Raw genomic sequence first — 21,360 nt, 5'->3', positions numbered from 1 at the left:
ATTTGACATTAATCGAGTATGTCTCTCACTTTGCAAAAAACAAACAAACAAATATGTTCAGTTAAGGTTGGACTACTGTGCATGCGTATTTAGAGTAGATGCTCTCTGTGTGATTTACACTATTAAAATGCAGAAAAAATACCCCTGTATGAGTATTATATAAAAGGATATATTTATATAATATGATATAGTTAAGCAATCACACAAAGAGTGCCGTTATCTCTCAAATATCAGCATGGTTGCAAATGCAATATTGATTTCATACAACAGTTTAATAAATTAAGTGACTAACATTTTAGACACAATATTGCCTGTTTTAATCTATTTCGCCAACAAAGTCACAGCTGAACTGTTTTGTGTCTCTGAGCAACACACAGAGGTGTTTTGTTACTGAATGAATCAGTCCATTTGAACGAATCAGTTGAATAAATGATTCAATGACTCGCTCACTAAGAAAGTTAAATGCTTAGTTCCTGAAATTATCAGCCTTTAGAACAAATCGGTTGAATTAAATTTTAAAATCATTTAATATATCATTGTTTTAGTTTTAAAACATCAAAACATTATTTATGCATTTGTAACTGCAGGTTAACGGGATAGTTTAGTTTTGTTGCAAATTTTCATCATTTACCAGACAGTTGACGGTAGCCATCGACTTCCATAGTGTTTAATATTTGTTTTCCTTCAATGGAAGTCAATGTCAACCATCAACTGTTTGCTTACCAACATTCTTTAAAATATCTTCTTTTGTGTTCAACAGAAGAAAGAAACTCATACAGGTTTGAAACAAATTCAGGGTGAGAAAGCTGCAAAAAACAGTCTGTGTTAAATACATCTAAATGCCTCTTCAGATACAGCTTCCATGTTTTTCCTGAATTTCAAAAAAGAATTTTGTTCATACTGATTTTATTTGATTGGTAACAGTTACAGTGAGCCCTGTAGTGTCTTCTTGTTCTAATTGAATTTGATTAAATGTAATAATTTGACATAATAAATAATGCATAGGCTAAATTTAATTAGATAAGAAAAAAAAAAAGGTAAAAATGCAGATAAAAGTTAAAAAATCTATTTAAAATGATTGGAGAATTTAGTTTCCAATAAAACTTACAAAATCAGCTTTCCACAGCAGTCCTAAATCTGCCAAGGTACTAGCACAACACACTCAGCTAAATATATATCCTGATCAGCACATATATAGAGAGAGAGAGAGAGAGAGAGATATTTTGTCAGTCACGCACACCCCAAGTCTTTACACATATTACTAGCCTTGATTAGATGTGACAAAAGCCACGGTGGCCCTAGCCACACTTTGGTTAATGTACATGTCTAATATAAGAACCCAAGCAGAAGTGAAAGAACAGGCAGGAAACTTGTTGCTGGTTAATGAGTGCGTGTGCACCTGCAGGCTCAGCTTTAAAATGACCACTTCTCAAAAATAGTGCACACTTCTCTAGTGCACAAATTGACAGAGTGAACACATTCACAGAGTTATTCAAGCCCCTTCAGACAACAGCACCTCAGAGTAAACTAGTCACAGACCGAAAAGGTAAGAAACCATTTACTTTTTATTTAAGAGCTTCAAGCTCCTCAATTTCAATTCAGTCATTTTATTAAAAAAAGCTCAAAGTCTTACAAAACTAATGAAAATGTGTAGATTTAAGTGGTAAATGGTATTTAAATTAAGATATATACAATTATTTGTAATTATTTTCTTGCATACTAAGTTAGACTTGTTTCTGACTTTGTGGATGTCTGAAAGATAAATGAAAATGTGTAGATTTAAGATCAATAATATACAATTAGTGGCCAAAAGTGAAGTCCGGAGGGAAAATTAATTTTTAACAAATGACCCTACAAGTTTGATTAAACCATCAAAATAAACCATCTGTATAGTTTTTTTATATTTTAAATATGAGGGAAGAACAAGACACTAAACTGAAGGTTAATCTGACAAAATAATTTGTAAAAAAAAAAAAAAAAAAGGCAAACTACACATATATATATATATATATATATATATATATATATATATATATATATATATATATATATATATATATATAATAATAAAAATGCATGAAAAAATAAAAAGCTTACAGGAAAAAGCAAAGCATACATTGAACAATCATTTATTTATTTAGTAGATTCTCTCTTGTTTTTGTATGTGTTCTTAATTTATTTATTTGACAGCCTGGCCAAAAATTATGTCCGCATAATTTGGAACGTTTCATTGCGCTATAATCACAAATAAAACAATTGACTCCAAACACATCGCAATATGCAGACGAAATATCCTACACATTTTTAATAATATTTGGATTAAGATATCATTATTATTAAATACCATATTTTTCTGAATATAAGATGACCCACCCTTTTTCAAGATGTTCCTTTTAAATTTCAAAGGCTTTTTGAAATGATTTTATTTTAAAATAATTTTCATACTGCATATTTTTCATATTTACATTTTTGTATTGAAAGTATGGTAAATAGTGGTAAAAATGTACGAACATCACATGGCAAACATGAGTCACGCGGCTCTTAGACGGTAAGCTTTTCTTTGACTGTTTGCGTTAAGACCGTCTTTTTGCGCTCACTATCTTCTAAGATTACTCTGACAAACCATATTTCTTGACTCGCATATTTGGCGCCACCTATTGTTGTGGGTGTATTATTGACATGTGAAAGTCAAGACCCTGAATATAAGACAAACCCGTTTTTTTAGATGCATTTCTAAGAAAATATAAATAAATACATATTTTTTACATATTAAGATGTATACACTTGTTTTTGACACTGGATGTTCCATGATGTGAAAACATCCAGGAAAAGTGGATTAAAATACTAAGGAACACATTCATTTGATTTTGAAAATGAATTTCCCTGCAGCAACTGATTTTCGCAGAACAATTCAAATATATATAAATTATGTGAAATGGTTTATAGCTTTAAGAAATTGAACAGAAAATAATTTCTCTTTCTCTTATATTTCACAGAACCATGGCAAGTCCCAGTCCCAGAACCATTTGTTTTGTGTACTTTGCATTGCTCTTCGGAACGGCACATGCTAACACCACAGATATCACCCCCACAAACTCTTCATTCACTCAAGGAACATCCGAGAGTGGAACACAAATTACAACTCAAATAAACAACAAAACAACATACAAGACTTTTGAGAACACAAAACTAGCATCTGAAACAAAATCATCTCAACCATCAGTCTGCACACCGGCCACTCCTGAACCCACTAAAGGACAGTGTATCTTCTTACTGCCAACTGGAGATACACTGAAACTGGTTGTGGTTGCTCTCATAGTGGGCTGCTTTGCATTGCTGGTGACCACACTGATATGCATGTGCCAAGTTTGTCACCTGAGAGGAATCATTTCTAGTCTCCAGCTTCATCACAACAACAACAACAACATTGACCTACGTGCCATAAGACAAAAGAGTGAATCGCCAAACAGGGATGAAGACCAAGTGGACGGGCAGCCAACTGAGACCTGCCTTATGCTATCAGAGGTCATCACAGCACAAGAGGAGAGTAGAGAGGATGAGGAGAGAGTTCTGGAGAACAAGGACACAGAGCAGCCCAGTACCGTGAAGGATCCGAGTGGAGACATCACCCAGGAGAACGGTCATGAGCCTGAAGCAAAAGCACCAGAGAGCTCCGACACAGGGGTGTGATCACACTCAAAGACACTTAAACTGTGTCACAAAACTCCCCCTGCTGGCAATGTCCGCACCTGCTTAAGCTTTAACTGTTGTCTTCTGCATAAGACTCAAGAAGGTGGTCTGAAATCTGAAAGTACGGTTCTAAGACTGTTAGACTGGGGACATTTAATTCAACATTTAATTTAATATTCAACATTAATATTGATCTGCCAGCATTGACATCATTATATGAGAACTGAACTGAGCTGAGCTGGACGATGACATCACAGTTTTCTCCAGAGCGGCTATTTATATAAATTTGCTAAATAAATCACTTTCTTACAACAAAAACTAAACATCACTGAACTTACTTAAGCTGGACTGTGACGCTATTTTCTTCTGGAAACAGACTTTGTTGCATTATTTTCCTGTTATCTCTGTAAGGGCACTATATAAATAAATGTAACTTGACTGTTAATAGAAAATTATATAAAAATGACTAAATATCAGCACTGAAAATACAGCAAATAAGCCTTTGTGAACTCTCCACATTGTATGACCTTGCATGTTTCAACAGCCAAAAGCATTTATGTTGTCTGCATTTTAAATAATATGTCTGTATTTTGTTAATTCTGCCAAAAATCGTTTTCTTATTAAGTCTAAACATCCTTAAATTAGATATTTATACTTGAGAAACAAAAATATGTAAGATAAATTCTCCAAAAACTAGTTTATTGAGAAAATTGTATTATTCCTAATTAAAGCTATATTCTCTGAAATCGATCAGATTCATCTAGTTTTGCTTCTCGAGTAAACATCTTGTTTTAAGGATGTTGAGATATGTTTTGTGGATAAAACAAAACAAAAAAAGATGTAAAACTGACTGTGCAGTTTGGTTTTTGAATAAAATATTTTGTTTGTCTTTATTTCAAACCTGGGAACTGGTGTTTCTCCTCTGAATCAAAACTTTGGTAACATTAAGATCAACTAAATTCACACAATTACATTTTGCAGCATCACAGCACCGTGAGAAAATACATCATTTTACAGTCACACCCAAAACTTCTGCTGTTCATTCACACTTAGCACGTTATCACGTGATCTAGCGGAATATATTCTCAGCCTCATATAAATAGAAAAACAGCAACCCATCCAGTACAGATGATGAATGTATCGCCTCCTCTAACTTGTGCTGGTAGACACAGGAACAGCCTTAAAATGGTAAGAAACATTTTGTCAGAGAAACTTTAATATTTGAGAGTAATTTGTCCCAAAAAAAATGAGGTTAGAAAACTTTGTACGCAGCATTGAAGTCAACATACCGTTAAGTAGTATTTTTTTTTAAAAATGAAAAGAAATATAATCATTATAGTCCAGTCATTTTAAGCCAAAATGGGGGTCAACCTTGAACAAATTGCAACCGAAGCAAACTCAACTGATTTTGTATCCTCGATTTGTCCTGAGTAAGGGGAAAAAAGCCCCGAAGAATCCCATTAGGGGAAAGTTTCGAAAAAGACCCAAATATAGCATATTCATACGCCTTTTCATTCTTTTTCTCACGTGAATAGGGTAAAAATTTTAACCTTTAGATATCACCATGAAAATTACTGAGTTGATTACTTACATCAAGACAAACAAAAAATGTATTACAAGTTTTTTTTAATTGTTTGTTTACAAACGGAGCATAATCTAATTACGTATGTGCTAATTTGCATAAATACCACAACAGATCTAAACATTGGGTATAGCCAGGTGAACATGTCTTTTAGAATTTTGTTGACACATAACAGTAAAATACTTAATGTTAAGGTCTGAATGGAACCCATTTAGGCTACCCATGAACATTAAAGGGGTCATGAACTAGATTGTTTTATTATTTTATAATGTTGCCTGGGGTGCCCTTATAATGTTAGTATGATTTTTACATCAAAAATTGTCATAATTTATAAATAAAAGCCATTTTTCCAAGCCTGATTTCAGCCTCAGATTTGAACGCTCTGTTTTAAGGGGCGTGTCTGCTGTGAGACTGCAGTGCAAACGCCCACTGCTGTGATTGGCTGACATGTTTGCATATGAAATGGCTAGTATTATATGAACTCTCTCGAAAACTTTTACTACGTTTTTACTATTACAGCTATCGAGATTAACAAATCGTGATAAGTATCGTTTAAAGCATTATATTTAAATCTATTCCATCACATGAAAGGTTGCAGCATGATGAGCACTGACTGAGCAGATGACAGACAGTCTGTTGATCGCGTGAATAAAGATCTTATCATTGCAACGCAATTTTTGCACTCTCACAAATGCTTACACCAAATCACAATGCAAACACGATGTGAATACACAGTAAGAGCTTCGTTGTGTAGTGTAACAGTGTCATTATTTCATCACGAGTTTGGTAAGTGTCCAGATAAGCTCTCGCGGCTCGCGCTGTGCTGTTTGATTGACAGCTTGGGCGATTGGAAAGGGATCGTTCTTTGATCGCTTTCAGTTTAAAAAATATTATTTTCATAATTCTACGAGAAATTATGTGAAGTTGATCGTTTAGTCACTGATGCATAAACAGTATTGAACGATTTTAAGAGAAATATCTGAACTTGAATAATTACACAGAAATCACTGATCGCAGATCAGGCATTAGAATAGGCTACACATGGTTACTTACATGTTGCTGGCAGATCCGTGTCGGGAAATTGTGATTGACTGATTTAATAAAGTTTAACCATGCTGGAATCCGAAGGAAGCTTATGCAGACTGTCTTCTTCCACAAACAGGCACTGCACAATATTTAGTAAACAGCATGTTTATTGCTTGGAAGTAGCTCGATCCGGTTTAGCAATCATCATGTCGTCCTATGTTATTTAGCATGTTTGGGCGAATCGGTGGGCGGGGCTAAACAGGCCGAGTTGAAGTAGGCGTTGATCTTCTTTTGTGGAGGCGGTGTTTTATCCTCTTTGACGTCATAGTTCCCCACTTTGAAAAACGAGTCGTTTGCTGAGCCTGATGTCTATAAAAGCTTTTATTGGACTAACAAGGTAGTTTTCAGTTCTGAAACTTACAGGATATTATTATAGTATGATGATCTCTTATATGTCAAAAGCTCAAGGAAATTTTGATTTCTCAGTTCATCACCCCTTTAATACATAGAGGCTTTATTAATTATTCATTATTATTGCAGAGATTTGGGGCTGGGTCTGTGGGACTGTTTCTGGGGATTCACTTTTTATTTTACCTACCTTTTGTCTTCTTCATTCTCCTTACCATTGTCTCCTGTTCTTCCCTCAGACTCGTTCCCCAGAAACAGTCCCACGGACCCAGCCCCAAACTTAATCTCTTAAAAATTAATAAAGGCTGGTTTCTAAAGTACATCTTCCTGCCTCTATGTATTAATGCTCATGGGTAGCCTAAATGGGTTCCATTCAGACCTTAACATTAAGTATTTTACTGTTATGCGTCAACAAGATTCAAAAAGACATGTTCGCCTGGCTATACCCAATGTTTAGGTCTGTTGTGGTATTTTCGCAAATTAGCACATACATAATTAGATTATGCTCCGTTTGTCCATGTTAACAAACAATTAAAAAAAACTTGTAATACATTTTTTGTTTGTCTTGATGCAAGTAATCAACTCAGTAATTTTCATGGTGATATCTAAAGGTTAAAAGGTTTACCCTATTCACGTGAGAAAAAGAATGAATAGGCGTATGAATAGGCTATATTTGGGTCTTTTTCGAAACTTTCCCCTAATGGGATTCTTCTGGGCTTTTTTTTCCTTACTCGGGACATATTGAGGATACAAAATCAGTTGAGTTTGCTTCGGTTGCAATTTGTTCAACCTTTTTTCATAAAATGACTGGACTATTACACTTCACAGGTATAATGCCGGGAGTTAAACAGTGCTTCACTGAAGTATTTGCAACATTGAGGATGTTTAATTGATGTTAAAATTATTATAATAATTACAAAGGTTGCACTTTATTTTACGGTCCCGTTCCCCATGTACATAATATGTATTTAATATAGTAATTGCAATAACTGAGTAATAACTAGGTACTAACCTTGTACCTACCCAAACCTAACCCATGTAGTTACCTTATATTTCTCAGTACTTTCTTTAAGTGCACTGTAAGTACAATTAAGTGCCCGTACTGTAAAATAAAGTGCAACCATTATAAAATATACATACATATACAGTAGTGATTAAACTAAAGCACAGTAGTTTAAACTTATGTGAATGGACAAAGTTATTGTATATCTACTGTATTGCAGGGACAATCTCCCAAATATCTAAGATATAATGTGCTTTACAACTGTTTTCTTTCTCTACAGTGATAAAATATCATATATTTAACATGGAGCTACTGATACGTTATTTGTTCATTTATCTGTTGGCCATTTTGCTGTCACTAAGCATCTCTTCGACCACAAACTCTAACCACACCAATGCAGAAATAGAGTGGAAGGGTGGAGATGGTGCGAAAAGGTTACGAGTGAGAAGGCAGAACTTAAACCTACCAGATGCATTACGTTTACCAGAAAAGGCTTATGCTTTGTATATTTTTTGGAGACTTTTGAATGAAGTTTCCAATGATACAAACACCATCAGAACATCAACGAAAGCAGACAAACTGGAATCTATGACATCGGAAGGGCCAAAAAACACGGAGATCGTCTTCAAAGCGGAGGATAAACCATCTTCAGCTCCCACGCAGGAACAAAGGACTCATTCCACTGAAATTACAGTTATGGCATCTTTCCCCACTGACCCATCATCACCAGATTTACAAAAAACAACTCAATCAGGAGATTCACAACTAGTCAAACAATCACCTCGACAACTCCAGACAATGCAAAAAATACCAGAACCAAGTCAAGTCACAGAGCAACTCATCCCTGATTCCAAAACATTCACAATCAAAATTTCCTCTGAAGCAGTTGAGAAACCCTCCTTAGATTTCATGCATGAAGAAAGCACTCCTAATGATTCTAGAGCAATAATGTCTTTCTCCACTGAACTGCCACCACAAGAGTCACAAAAACACACTCAGTCAGGAGCATCACGTCTATTCACACAACAATCAACTCAACATCTCCAGCGCTCCAAGCAGGACATTTCAGAACCTAGTCAAGTCACAGAGCAACACATCCCGGATTTCACAACATTAACAATCAAAATCTCCTCTAAAGCAGCGGAGGAACCTTCTTCAACTATCATTCATGAACGAATTGGCCATTTCACTGGTATTACTGATACAAAGGACTCTACAGCCATGGCATCTTTTCCAACACACTCACCAGACTCACAGACAACAACTCAATCAGGAGATTCCCAACTAGTTGAACAATTAACAATCTCTAAACAGAAAATCACTGAACCCAGTCAAGCCACAGAGCAACACATCCCTGATTCCACAACATTTACAATCAAAATTCCCTCCAAAGCAGTAGAGGAACTCTCTCCATCTACCATACATGACCAAATTGCAGGTTTTACTGATATGACTGGTAAAATTGATCCTACAGCCATAATGTCTTTCTCCACTGAACTACCGCCACAAGAGTCACAAAATAACACTCACTCAGAAGCACCACATCTTTTCACACAACAATCAACTCAACATCTCCAGCGCTCCAAGCAGGACATTTCAGAACCTAGTCAAGTCACAGAGCAACACATTCCTGATTCCGCAACATTTACAATCAAAATTTCCTCTGAAGCAGTTGAGAAACCCTCCTTAGATTTCATGCATGAAGAAAGCACTCGTTCTACTGTTACAAATAATTCTACAGCTATAACGTCTTTTCCCACTGAACTGCCACCACAAGAGCCACAAAAACACACTCAGTCAGGAGCATCGCATCTATTCACACAACAATCAACTCAACATCTCCAGCGCTCCAAGCAGGAAATTTCAGAACCTAGTCAAGTCACAGAGCAACACATCCCGGATTCCACAACATTAACAATTAAAATCTCCTCTAAAGCAGCGGAGGAATCTTCTTCAACTATCATTCATGAACGAATTGGCCATTTCACTGGTTTTACTGATACAAAGGACTCTACAGCCATGGCATCTTTTCCAACACACTCACCAGACTCACAGACAACAACTCAATCAGGAGATTCCCAACTAGTTGAACAATTCATCTCTAAACAGAAAATTACTGAACCCAGTCAAGTCACAGAGCAACACATCCCTGATTCCACAACATTTACAATCAAAATTCCCTCAGAACCAGTTGAAGATACCTCCTTAGATAGCATGCATGAAGAAAGCACTTCTTCTACTGTTACAAATTATTCTACAGCTATAACATCTTTCTCCACTGAACTGCCACCACAAGAGCCACAAAAACACACTCAGTCAGGAGCATCGCGTCTATTCACACAACAATCAACTCAACATCTCCAGCGCTCCAAGCAGGACATTTCAGAACCTAGTCAAGTCACAGAGCAACACATCCCTGATTCCACAACATTAACAATTAAAATCTCCTCTAAAGCAGCGGAGGAACCTTCTTCAACTATCATTCATGAACGAATTGGCCATTTCACTAGTATTACTGATACAAAGGACTCTACAGCCATGGCATCTTTTCCAACACACTCACCAGACTCACAGACAACAACTCAATCAGGAGATTCCCAACTAGTTGAACAATTCATCTCTAAACAGAAAATTACTGAACCCAGTCAAGCCACAGAGCAACACATCCCTGATTCCACAACATTAACAATTAAAATCTCCTCTAAAGCAGCGGAGGAACCTTCTTCAACTATCATTCATGAACGAATTGGCCATTTCACTGGTTTTACTGATACAAAGGACTCTACAGCCATGGCATCTTTTCCAACACACTCACCAGACTCACAGACAACAACACAATCAGGAGATTCCCAACTAGTTGAACAATTCATCTCTAAACAGAAAATTACTGAACCCAGTCAAGTCACAGAGCAACACATCCCTGATTCCACAACATTTACAATCAAAGTTCCCTCAGAACCAGTTGAAGATACCTCCTTAGATAGCATGCATGAAGAAAGCACTTCTTCTACTGTTACAAATTATTCTACAGCTATAACATCTTTCTCCACTGAACTGCCACCACAAGAGCCACAAAAACACACTCAGTCAGGAGCATCGCGTCTATTCACACAACAATCAACTCAACATCTCCAGCGCTCCAAGCAGGACATTTCAGAACCTAGTCAAGTCACAGAGCAACACATCCCTGATTCCACAACATTAACAATCAAAATATCCTCTAAAGCAGCGGAGGAACCTTCTTCAACTATCATTCATGAACGAATTGGCCATTTCACTAGTATTACTGATACAAAGGACTCTACAGCCATGGCATCTTTTCCAACACACTCACCAGACTCACAGACAACAACTCAATCAGGAGATTCCCAACTAGTTGAACAATTCATCTCTAAACAGAAAATTACTGAACCCAGTCAAGCCACAGAGCAACACATCCCTGATTCCACAACATTAACAATTAAAATCTCCTCTAAAGCAGCGGAGGAACCTTCTTCAACTATCATTCATGAACGAATTGGCCATTTCACTGGTTTTACTGATACAAAGGACTCTACAGCCATGGCATCTTTTCCAACACACTCACCAGACTCACAGACAACAACACAATCAGGAGATTCCCAACTAGTTGAACAATTCATCTCTAAACAGAAAATTACTGAACCCAGTCAAGTCACAGAGCAACACATCCCTGATTCCACAACATTTACAATCAAAATTCCCTCAGAACCAGTTGAAGATACCTCCTTAGATAGCATGCATGAAGAAAGCACTTCTTCTACTGTTACAAATTATTCTACAGCTATAACATCTTTTTCCACTGAACTGCCACCACAAGAGCCACAAAAACACACTCAGTCAGGAGCATCGCGTCTATTCACACAACAATCAACTCAACATCTCCAGCGCTCCAAGCAGGACATTTCAGAACCTAGTCAAGTCACAGAGCAACACATCCCTGATTCCACAACATTAACAATTAAAATCTCCTCTAAAGCAGCGGAGGAACCTTCTTCAACTATCATTCATGAACGAATTGGCCATTTCACTGGTTTTACTGATACAAAGGACTCTACAGCCATGGCATCTTTTCCAACACACTCACCACACTCACAGACAACAACTCAATCAGGAGATTCCCAACTAGTTGAACAATTCATCTCTAAACAGAAAATTACTGAACCCAGTCAAGTCACAGAGCAACACATCCCTGATTCCACAACATTTACAATCAAAATTCCCTCAGAACCAGTTGAAGATACCTCCTTAGATAGCATGCATGAAGAAAGCACTTCTTCTACTGTTACAAATGATTCTACAGCTATAACGTCTTTCTCCACTGAACTGCCACCACAAGAGTCACAAAAACACACTCAGTCAGGAGCATCACGTCTATTCACACAGCAATCAACTCAACATCTCCAGCGCTCCAGGCAGGAAATTTCAGAACCTAGTCAAGTCACAGAGCAACACATCCCTGATTCCACAACATTAACAATTAAAATCTCCTCTAAAGCAGCGGAGGAACCTTCTTCAACTATCATTCATGAACGAATTGGCCATTTCACTAGTATTACTGATAAAAAGGACTCTACAGCCATGGCATCTTTTCCAACACACTCACCAGACTCACAGACAACAACTCAATCAGGAGATTCCCAACTAGTTGAACAATTCATCTCTAAACAGAAAATTACTGAACCCAGTCAAGTCACAGAGCAACACATTCCTGATTCCACAACATTTACAATCAAAATTCCCTCAGAACCAGTTGAAGATACCTCCTTAGATATCATGCATGAAGAAAGCACTTCTACTGTTACAAATGATTCTACAGCTATAACATCTTTCTCCACTGAACTGCCACCACAAGAGCCACAAAAAAACACTCAGTCAGGAGCATCACATCTATTCACACAACAATCAACTCAACATCTCCAGCGCTCCAAGCAGGACATTTCAGAACCTAGTCAAGTCACAGAGCAACACATCCCTGATTCCACAACATTAACAATTAAAATCTCCTCTAAAGCAGCGGAGGAACCTTCTTCAACTATCATTCATGAACGAATTGGCCATTTCACTGGTATTACTGATACAGAGGACTCTGCAGCCATGGCATCTTTTCCAACACACTCACCAGACTCACAGACAACAACTCAATCAGGAGATTCCCAACTAGTTGAACAATTAACAATCACTGAACAGAAAATTACTGAACCCAGTCAAGCCACAGAGCAACACATCCCTGATTCCACAACATTTACAATCAAAATTCCCTCCAAAGCAGTAGAGGAACTCTCTCCAACTACCATACATGACCAAATTGCAGGTTTTACTGATATGACTGGTAAAACTGATCCTACAGCCATAATGTCTTTCTCCACTGAACTACCGCCACAAGAGTCACAAAATAACACTCACTCAGAAGCACCACATCTATTCACACAACAATCAACTCAACATCTCCAGCGCTCCAAGCAGGAAATTTCAGAACCTAGTCAAGTCACAGACCAACACATCCCTGATTCCACAACATTAACAATCAAAATATCCTCTAAAGCAGCGGAGGAACCTTCTTCAACTATCATTCATGAACGAATTGGCCATTTCACTGGTATTACTGATACAAAGGACTCTACAGCCATGGCATTTTTTCCAACACACTCACAGACAACAACTCAATCAAGAGATTATCAACTAGTTGAACAATTAACAATCACTGAACAGAAAATTACTGAACCCAGTCAAGTCACAGAACAACCCATTCCTGATTCCACAACATTTATAATCAAAATTCCCTCCAAAGCAGTGGAGGAACTCTCTCCAACTACCATACATGACCAAATTGCACATTTTACTGATATGACTGGTAAAACTGATTCTACAGCAATAATGTCTTTCCACACTGATCAGCCATCACAAAGAAAACAATCAACACAGCATTCCCAGAGCACCAGAATTCCACTCATATCCACCCCAGACATATCCACAGAATACAGAAATGAAAAGGAAACTCCACAACAGACTGCTATAAACTCACACATTACAAACCATGGCATGCTTGCCTCAACAAGGGAAAATGACAGCCTGCAACCCACTTCACTTCTACAAACAATGAAGCATGATCATCCAAGAAGAGTCATCACTGGGATGGTGAAAGGCATTTCAAGACCCACTCTACCTGCAAGGACAAAAAACCCAACTTTAAGTTTATCAGCAATCAAGCTTGAAATTCTAGAAACTGCTACAAACACACATTCTGTAACTTGGCACAATGGAAAGCCCAACCAGTTTGTGACAGCCACAAATCGGAGAGATCCAAAACCTACACCACCCGCATTCACATTGAAGCAACAAATCCAAGACTCCACTTCACTTCTGCTAACAGTAGAAAGCCCCATTTCACATATCAATGGGTTCACGTCAGATCCAGAACCTCACAAACCCACACTGGCAGAAGAGCCTACAAATCAACACACTGAACAAAATGCAGTTAATACAGCAAAATCTTCAAGAGACAGTTTAATGCAACACTTTATGACAACTCGCAAATTAACAAATGGCTCATCAGTAAGCAGAAAAACAGATTCCACATCACCTTTTCCTAGCCGGACTGAGGACCATTTAGTTGACTCAAGAGAACCAGGGGACACTTCTGTGCCAACAGGCATTAGTCTACATGTTTCCACATCATCTGCTGCACAATTCAGAACCTATCAGATTAATCCAAAAACACAATCACAGAGCATAACAAACAAATATCCAATCCTTGGCACAATAATGTCCCATACAAGTGTCCTGTTAGTAAAGGACACATCAACTCAAGCTCCCAAAGATAGAGTGCGTTCGTCTCAAACTATTCCAGTCTTCACAGAAAAGCTCACTGTGACATTCACTCCAAATCCAAAACCTTCAGAAAACCATATTCTTACAACATCAGTCGTGAGACATGGATTTATGACATTAAGAACACAGGAAATTCCATCCTGGATATCAACAAAACGGTCCAATTTACAGCCCACCGAAACAACAGAGCCTCGACCAGACTTGACAAATCAAGAACCTACAGATACAGTGGCAAAGGAAAATTACACCAATAATGATCTGTTAGCTGAGACAGAAAAACCAACGCAAAGCACAATAGGCCGCAAACTGATTAAGACGACTCGTACAGCTACAACAAAATTTCACATGTCAAAAACACAAAAGGTCACAAAAAATTCCAAGAAATTTATTTTTCCAACACACAAATCAGCTGATACTGCAATAGCAGATGACAAGCAAACCCACAGAGGAAGTTTTGGATTACTCTTAACTCTTGGGTGCCTCATTTTGCTGATAATTGTAATCTTGCTTTGGGTAGTATGGAAAAGATGGCAGACCCGGCATTGGAGGAACAGCAACATGTGGGTGGCAGGTCACCCTCCCCTGTGGGGAACATATCATTCAGTCTGGCAGAGCAGCAGTCCAAACACTGCAATAGAGATGACGAAAAGGAACACCCAAAAGAAAAAGCGGGGAAATAGTGATGATTATGAGAGCATCCCCCTCAAGCAACAACATAAAGACCTTCATTAAACACAAGGATGTCAGCAAACACAACAAGGCACACTCTCTAATACTTACCCTCAACTTTTTTAACTAAACAAATTCTGAATTAACAAATTCTTCAGACTCCTCTGTGAGTCACAAACTTACAGACAACACCATCGTGTCCCGCATATGCAAACACTGCACTTTACATGACTTACATGTACAAATGAGAGATAATATTATGTTATATAGAGATTGTGTGATTGTACTTTTAAAGGTCATTTCAGTGATTTTATTAAATTATTTTAATAACAGTTTTTTTTTCACCTGTCTTTTAAGTAACAATAACCTGGTTCATTAAAACAAACAAAAAACTATTTTTGAAAATGCAAATGGAACAATGGAAAGTTGATTACATGTGAAAAGATTGTACTTCATGTGGCAATAACAATCTTCTCTCGTCTCCGGCTGGCTTTCTTTTCGCATCCAAATCTGCCTGACTAACATACAAAACAGCAACAACACTGTGGTCCACTAAAACAGTGTTAGATGAACATATCATTAAACTAAGGGAAAGAAAGAATCTAGACAGCACATGTAAAATTAGAGCTGAGCACAGGTGGATTAAGCTAAACAGTTTGACTATGCCATTTCTGCATTATACACACAAACACAACACGTATAGAACAACACTCACACACCGAGCAAAGCAACATTAGTAAGCAGAGGATGTGCCATTACTGGGCAGCATTGGCAGGCTCGGAAAGAATGAAGGGATTGAGGAAGAAAGAGGGATAGAAGAGGAGAGAAAGATGGAGAGTGGCACTGAAAAGGTTCTGTACTAGCACTCTATTGTTCAAAACACACTCGCACACACACCAGCCCAGGCAAAAACATGATTGTGAGGAACTTTTAAATCAGTTACCAAAAAGCGTGCTAAGAATTGTACTACACTTTACTAAGAACTGTTCCGGGATCAGGGTTTTAAATGATGAATTTTAGGTGCATTTGTGGTAAAACCTGAATGGAATGGGTTTAAATGTGGTCAAATGTGGATGATGGTACTGCACTTTCAGTGATAAATGACAGCATAATCTGATTAACCTAATATAATACTAGATTTCATAAAAGCAGAACTTTGTGGAACTCGCAAGAAAATGTGTTAATTTTAGCGCTGTCAAACCGATGAATTGCTTCTAACAAAAGATTTTGATATATATAATAAAATATACATATATTATGTAAACACAAACTTTTATTTTGGATGCAATTAACTGTTGCCCAGCACTAGTATATAAACATCTTCAGATCCAAATACAGGTTAAGTGTTGCTTAATGAAAAAAAAAAAAGAAGAAGAAAAAAGAAGAAAGCAGGAAAGAAAGGGGGGGGGGGGGGAGTGCAGAAAAGAAAGAAGAAAGCAAAGGAAATGGATGCTGAATGAGGGAATCCTAAAGAGGAAACGAGATGTCAGCACTTACTCCCCCCCTCTCTCTCTCTCTCTCTCCCCCTCTCCACCCCACCCACCCTCTCTTTCTCCCTCTCTCTGTACCAGAGCAGACTCTACTACATCCCCCCTCCCCTCCCCTCCCCGCCTCTTCCTCTCTCCTCCACTATCTTAGCGATCCCAGAAAGGGACCTGCACAGAGAAAGACAGGATTTGGACTTTACTGCAGCATAAAGCACAGAAAGAATAGAAAATAAGAAATTAGAATCGTGCTGAGACCAAGCAGAAAGAAAGAGGTGAGGGATGGAGAGACACTGAAAGACAGAAAGAGGACAGGAAAAAGGAGCACAGAGTGATGACAAGGAGAAGGTAAGTAATTCACAATGCAGCACTGTTTACCTGAAGAAATATTATAGTCACAATCAGTTATTTACAGGTTTTGTGGCATGACATGAACAAGCATGTAAGCACATTATATATAAATGCTATTTTTGTCTAAGCACATGCTTAGAGTCGTGCAGAACTAGGTGCAGGCAGATCTGCAGAGACACTGCATGAAGACCTTCAACATCTCTGCTGCATGCGAATCAGAATTCATGCATGACTAGCCTCATAACTGCAAACAAATAAGGCAGAACACATAGATACACTTTAAAAATGAACAACCAGAGATCATAATGATAATGAATAAGACTCACAGCCAAATAAAATGATATAAGTGTCTCACGGCCATCACTAACTATAATCAGATTCATTATCATCACTAACAATAATGAGATTAACTGATCTCACACACATTAATCTGATTAAACAGTCAATTTAATGATTTTTTTCTATTCAGATTCAATAAAGTTCAGACTTGCCATCATTACATAGCATCAGACACACTGTCATCAGACTCACTAAGGTCAGACACTAACTTTCATCTACATAATAATCAGGCACAAAATCACTGCCATTACTTATTTGTCAGACTTTCTGTAATCAATTAGTCACTCAATATAATCAGATTACACACTGTCATCAGACTCATTGTCATCTACATTATCATTAGATTATTATAATCAGACACAAATGACTCAATATAGTCAGATATTTATAATCATCATTATTTAGACTCAGTCCTTGGTCTCTATTATCAGATCCTATCAATTTCAGATCCACTAAATCAGACACACACACACCCAAAGAACACACATCACTGCCAGTCATGGACACTAGTACAATACTATAAACAAATAGCATTAGATGCATTCTGCACGCATGTAACAAACAAACCTCTTGCTTTCGTCCACAGGAACACCATGAAGATGCTCGTGTGTTCTGTGATGTCCTGCCTGCTCTTACTGTGGTTTACGTGTACATGTGTACATGCAGAATGTCCCGCTGCCTGCTCCTGTAGCGAGAGCCATAGGACAGTTGACTGTTCCTGGAGGGGGTTTCGGCATCTGCCAATGGACCTGCAGAGAAACATTCAATCCCTCAACCTGACTCACAATCGGCTATCTGACCTTGACCACCGCCTAAGCTCCTTCACACATCTGCGCATCCTGGACCTCTCCTATAACCGTCTTCTTCATTTCCCAGCATCACTGCCACGGGCGCTGTGGGAAATCAACATCTCAGGAAACCGCCTACGTGTACTTAACAAGGATGACACAGCATTCCAGTGGAACCTCAGAGTTCTGGACCTGTCCGTCAATAAGCTGGAGCGTGTGGTCTTCATCAACAACACGCTCCCCAACCTGAAGGCTCTCAACCTCAGTCACAACAAGTTCTGGACAGTGCCTACCAACATGCCCCAAAACCTGGAGGTGGTGGATCTATCCCACAACACTCTGGTCCAGATTCTGCCGGGGTCCCTGATCCGGCTACACAGGCTGGCTCAGTTCTACCTGCATGCAAATCACTTTACTATGGTCGGTGAAGGGGCATTCGAGCGTCTTCAAGGTCTGAAGCTCATCACTCTAGGGGACAATCCGTGGGCTTGTGAAGAAACTGCCAACATCAGCCACCTGTTGGTGTGGACCAAACACACTTCCGCCAGAGTGTTGGGCTGCCCCTGCCACACCTGGCACACCTGCGGAGAAGCTCACCAGTCCAGGACAGGGAGCTGGCACTTTGGCACCTACACGCTGTCCCCATATGTCTTTGGAACAGAGGAGCCAAGCCATCCATATGTACAAGCGGTCACCACACACTCCTGGACAGGAACGTCACACCTAAACACCAGGGATGACCAAACAGGATCTCGAAGCACCAAGAAACAAGAGTCTTTCAGAAAGGGTCTTCTCTTTACCTCCACTTCAGAGGTTTCCAATTCAATTATTCACTCAAGTACAGAAAGCCCAATCACACCGGTCGACTTCTTCACCACCATCTCCACCACCCGCAGGACCACAACTCTCCGCACAAGGAGCGTGAAGAGACCCAATCAGAACCTCAGCAGAAACACAAGCTCAGGACGCAGTGCCGGCTCACTCTACACATCAATCTGCTGTCTGCTCCTCCTGGCGGCCATGACACAACGGCTCTGAGGGTCACCAGAGTCACATGGTGCTTCTAAACTGGAACATACTAAAAATCAGGTTAACAAACGGAAATCATACTTTGCATTTTCATTTCACTTTTGTGTTCAACATATCATGAAAACTTAAAATGAACTTCCAAAACAGAACAGTCTCACAGTATAACCTCCATCTGCTGATGTAGAGCAGCAACAAGCAGGATCATTGAACATACAAGTTTACATGGAATGGATGCAGAAGCATTTCATATGTTAATCAGATTAACTGACAATCCAATTAGTTTAAAAACGTTTCTATTAATTTAAATGCATGAGTGTTATTACTACAATAAAACTAAAACTAAAATAATAAACATGAACAAAAAGCACCTTGTTCTTTGTGGGTTATATTATATTTGCATGTAAAGTTTCATTTAAACAAATAAATCAGTCACTGAAATGCCCAGAAAGATACCTACCACGTTATAACAGCTACTGACAACCAGCAGGGATACTTGATCAAGATGGTCTAAGCACCTTCAGGTCACAACAGTTTGACAATCACTTACACTAGTTTGGAGAAACCACTGATCATGTTCTAAAAACACAGCTTAAGCTGATGTTAACAGGATTTTCCAGATGGGAAAGCAGTTTTTTTCTCTCTCACCATAATGCATTCACTATCATGGCTGGAGACATTTTTGAAACTGATAAACTGTCAGGTTACCCAGCTATGTAGGAACTTTAATTAAACTTAAAAAAAGAAAACTATTTGGAAATCTTTTGCCATAAACAAAGAAAAATCAAGCCAGTCTTACGTGATGTAACCAGGATACCTCATGAAAAGCAAACAAACAATTTGTTAAACAAAAGGAAATCTTGTGAACATGATCTTTCCATCACTGACCCTCCTTTCTGAAGAATCATGTGACTCCTTGCTCAGGTGTCATTATTAAAAGCATCTGCATCTGTCTAGGGACACTGCACATCACCACTCGCAGAGATAAAACATTTATGCTGAACACTGGTGAGTATGCGGGGAACGATTTCAGCTTTAAATTATTTCTTTGCAAAGTGTTAAACATTAAATTCTGATTGATGCTTAACCTTCTATGAATATAAATCATCTTTTATCTGATTTTTTTTTTTATTTGATGATATGCGTGTTAAACACAACTGTGGAGCTAGTAAGAAAAAAGTGACATGATTTTTGTGGTTTGGTATGTTGTTCTCAGATCGGAGAAATGGCTCTAAGAGTGGACATCTGTGTGGTGCTGCTGGTTGTGATGTCTGGCTGTATGCTGGTCCAAATGCAGAATATTAGTCCACGGAACATTACTTCATATAACAACACCAGCAACAGCACAAGCCAACAAATCAATACTACTTCACCCACAACAGTCCCCTCAAAGAATGGCACCAACCAGAACACGAACGGCGCTAGTTCAGCCAGCTTCAACAGCAGCACAAACCAGAATGCTAAAAATGCAACGGTCAGCACCTCTCTTAGCAGTTCCTCCTCTTCCTCCATGACTTGCTGCTTCAAGCTTCTGCTGCCTGTGTTCATGGCTCTGCGCTTTCAACAGATCATACAATGACCATCAACCTCCCTTGTGCTTCGAAGGTAGACAATCATGTAAGATTCTTCAGAGACTTCATAGAGTCTGTTTCTTAAATGCTACAAAACTTTTATAGATGTTGTGCAGCTTGTAACGAACAGCTTTTTGCTTAATATTATGGAAGAATATTTCAAATATGAAAAATATTGTTACAAAACTTTTATAGATGTTGTGCAGCTTGTAACGAACAGCTTTTTGCTTAACATTATGGAAGAATATTTCAAATATGAAAAAAATATTGTTACAAAACTTTTATAGATGATGTGCAGCTTGTAACGAACAGCTTTTTGCTTAACATTATGGAAGAATATTTCAAATATGAAAAAAATATTGTTATTATAAGCATTCAGCAGGGAGTCAGGGTATTTTTAATTTATTGTTGTAAAATGCTGTAATATCTTCATAGATTTCCCTTTGTTAATTAAATGATCTATCTGTTATTAGTCAATTGGTTGTTCTCAGAAGCAATAAAACTTCGAACAAAAGAATGTGTGCTTTTCTAATTGTTTTGCACTGCAGTTTGCACCATGTCAGGTATTATGAAG

General features: G+C 38.2%; 2 protein-coding genes across 6 annotated transcripts in view; one reads left to right on the top strand and one right to left on the bottom strand.

Moving 5' to 3' along the window:
• nf1b (neurofibromin 1b) overlaps window positions 1-21,360 on the bottom strand; it is a 61,659-nt gene that overhangs the window by 13,495 nt on the left and 26,804 nt on the right. The window lies entirely within an intron of this gene.
• LOC309489085 (oligodendrocyte-myelin glycoprotein) lies at window positions 821-21,358 on the top strand. Of its 4 annotated transcripts, XR_014202337.1 has the most exons (6): window positions 821-1,546; window positions 2,997-4,878; window positions 7,990-17,059; window positions 17,988-19,278; window positions 20,173-20,223; window positions 20,432-21,358. XR_014202337.1 is itself a non-coding variant. In XM_082157625.1 (4 exons), exons 3-4 carry the CDS (start codon window positions 17,046-17,048, stop codon window positions 19,225-19,227), a joined length of 1,254 nt encoding a protein of 417 aa, XP_082013751.1. In that variant the 5' UTR covers window positions 821-1,546; window positions 2,997-4,878; window positions 7,990-17,045; the 3' UTR covers window positions 19,228-19,585. The 4 variants fall into 4 exon arrangements, 1 of the variants encoding a protein (XP_082013751.1); XR_014202336.1 differs by lacking the exon at window positions 20,173-20,223; XR_014202338.1 differs by having other exon boundaries at window positions 20,173-21,358.

Source organism: Leuciscus leuciscus (assembly GCF_965113295.1).
Source record: "Leuciscus leuciscus genome assembly, chromosome: 24".
Lineage (NCBI taxonomy): Eukaryota > Metazoa > Chordata > Actinopteri > Cypriniformes > Leuciscidae > Leuciscus > Leuciscus leuciscus.
The sequence above is the reverse complement of the archived record's forward strand: the minus strand, read 5'-3'. Positions and strand labels throughout refer to the sequence as shown.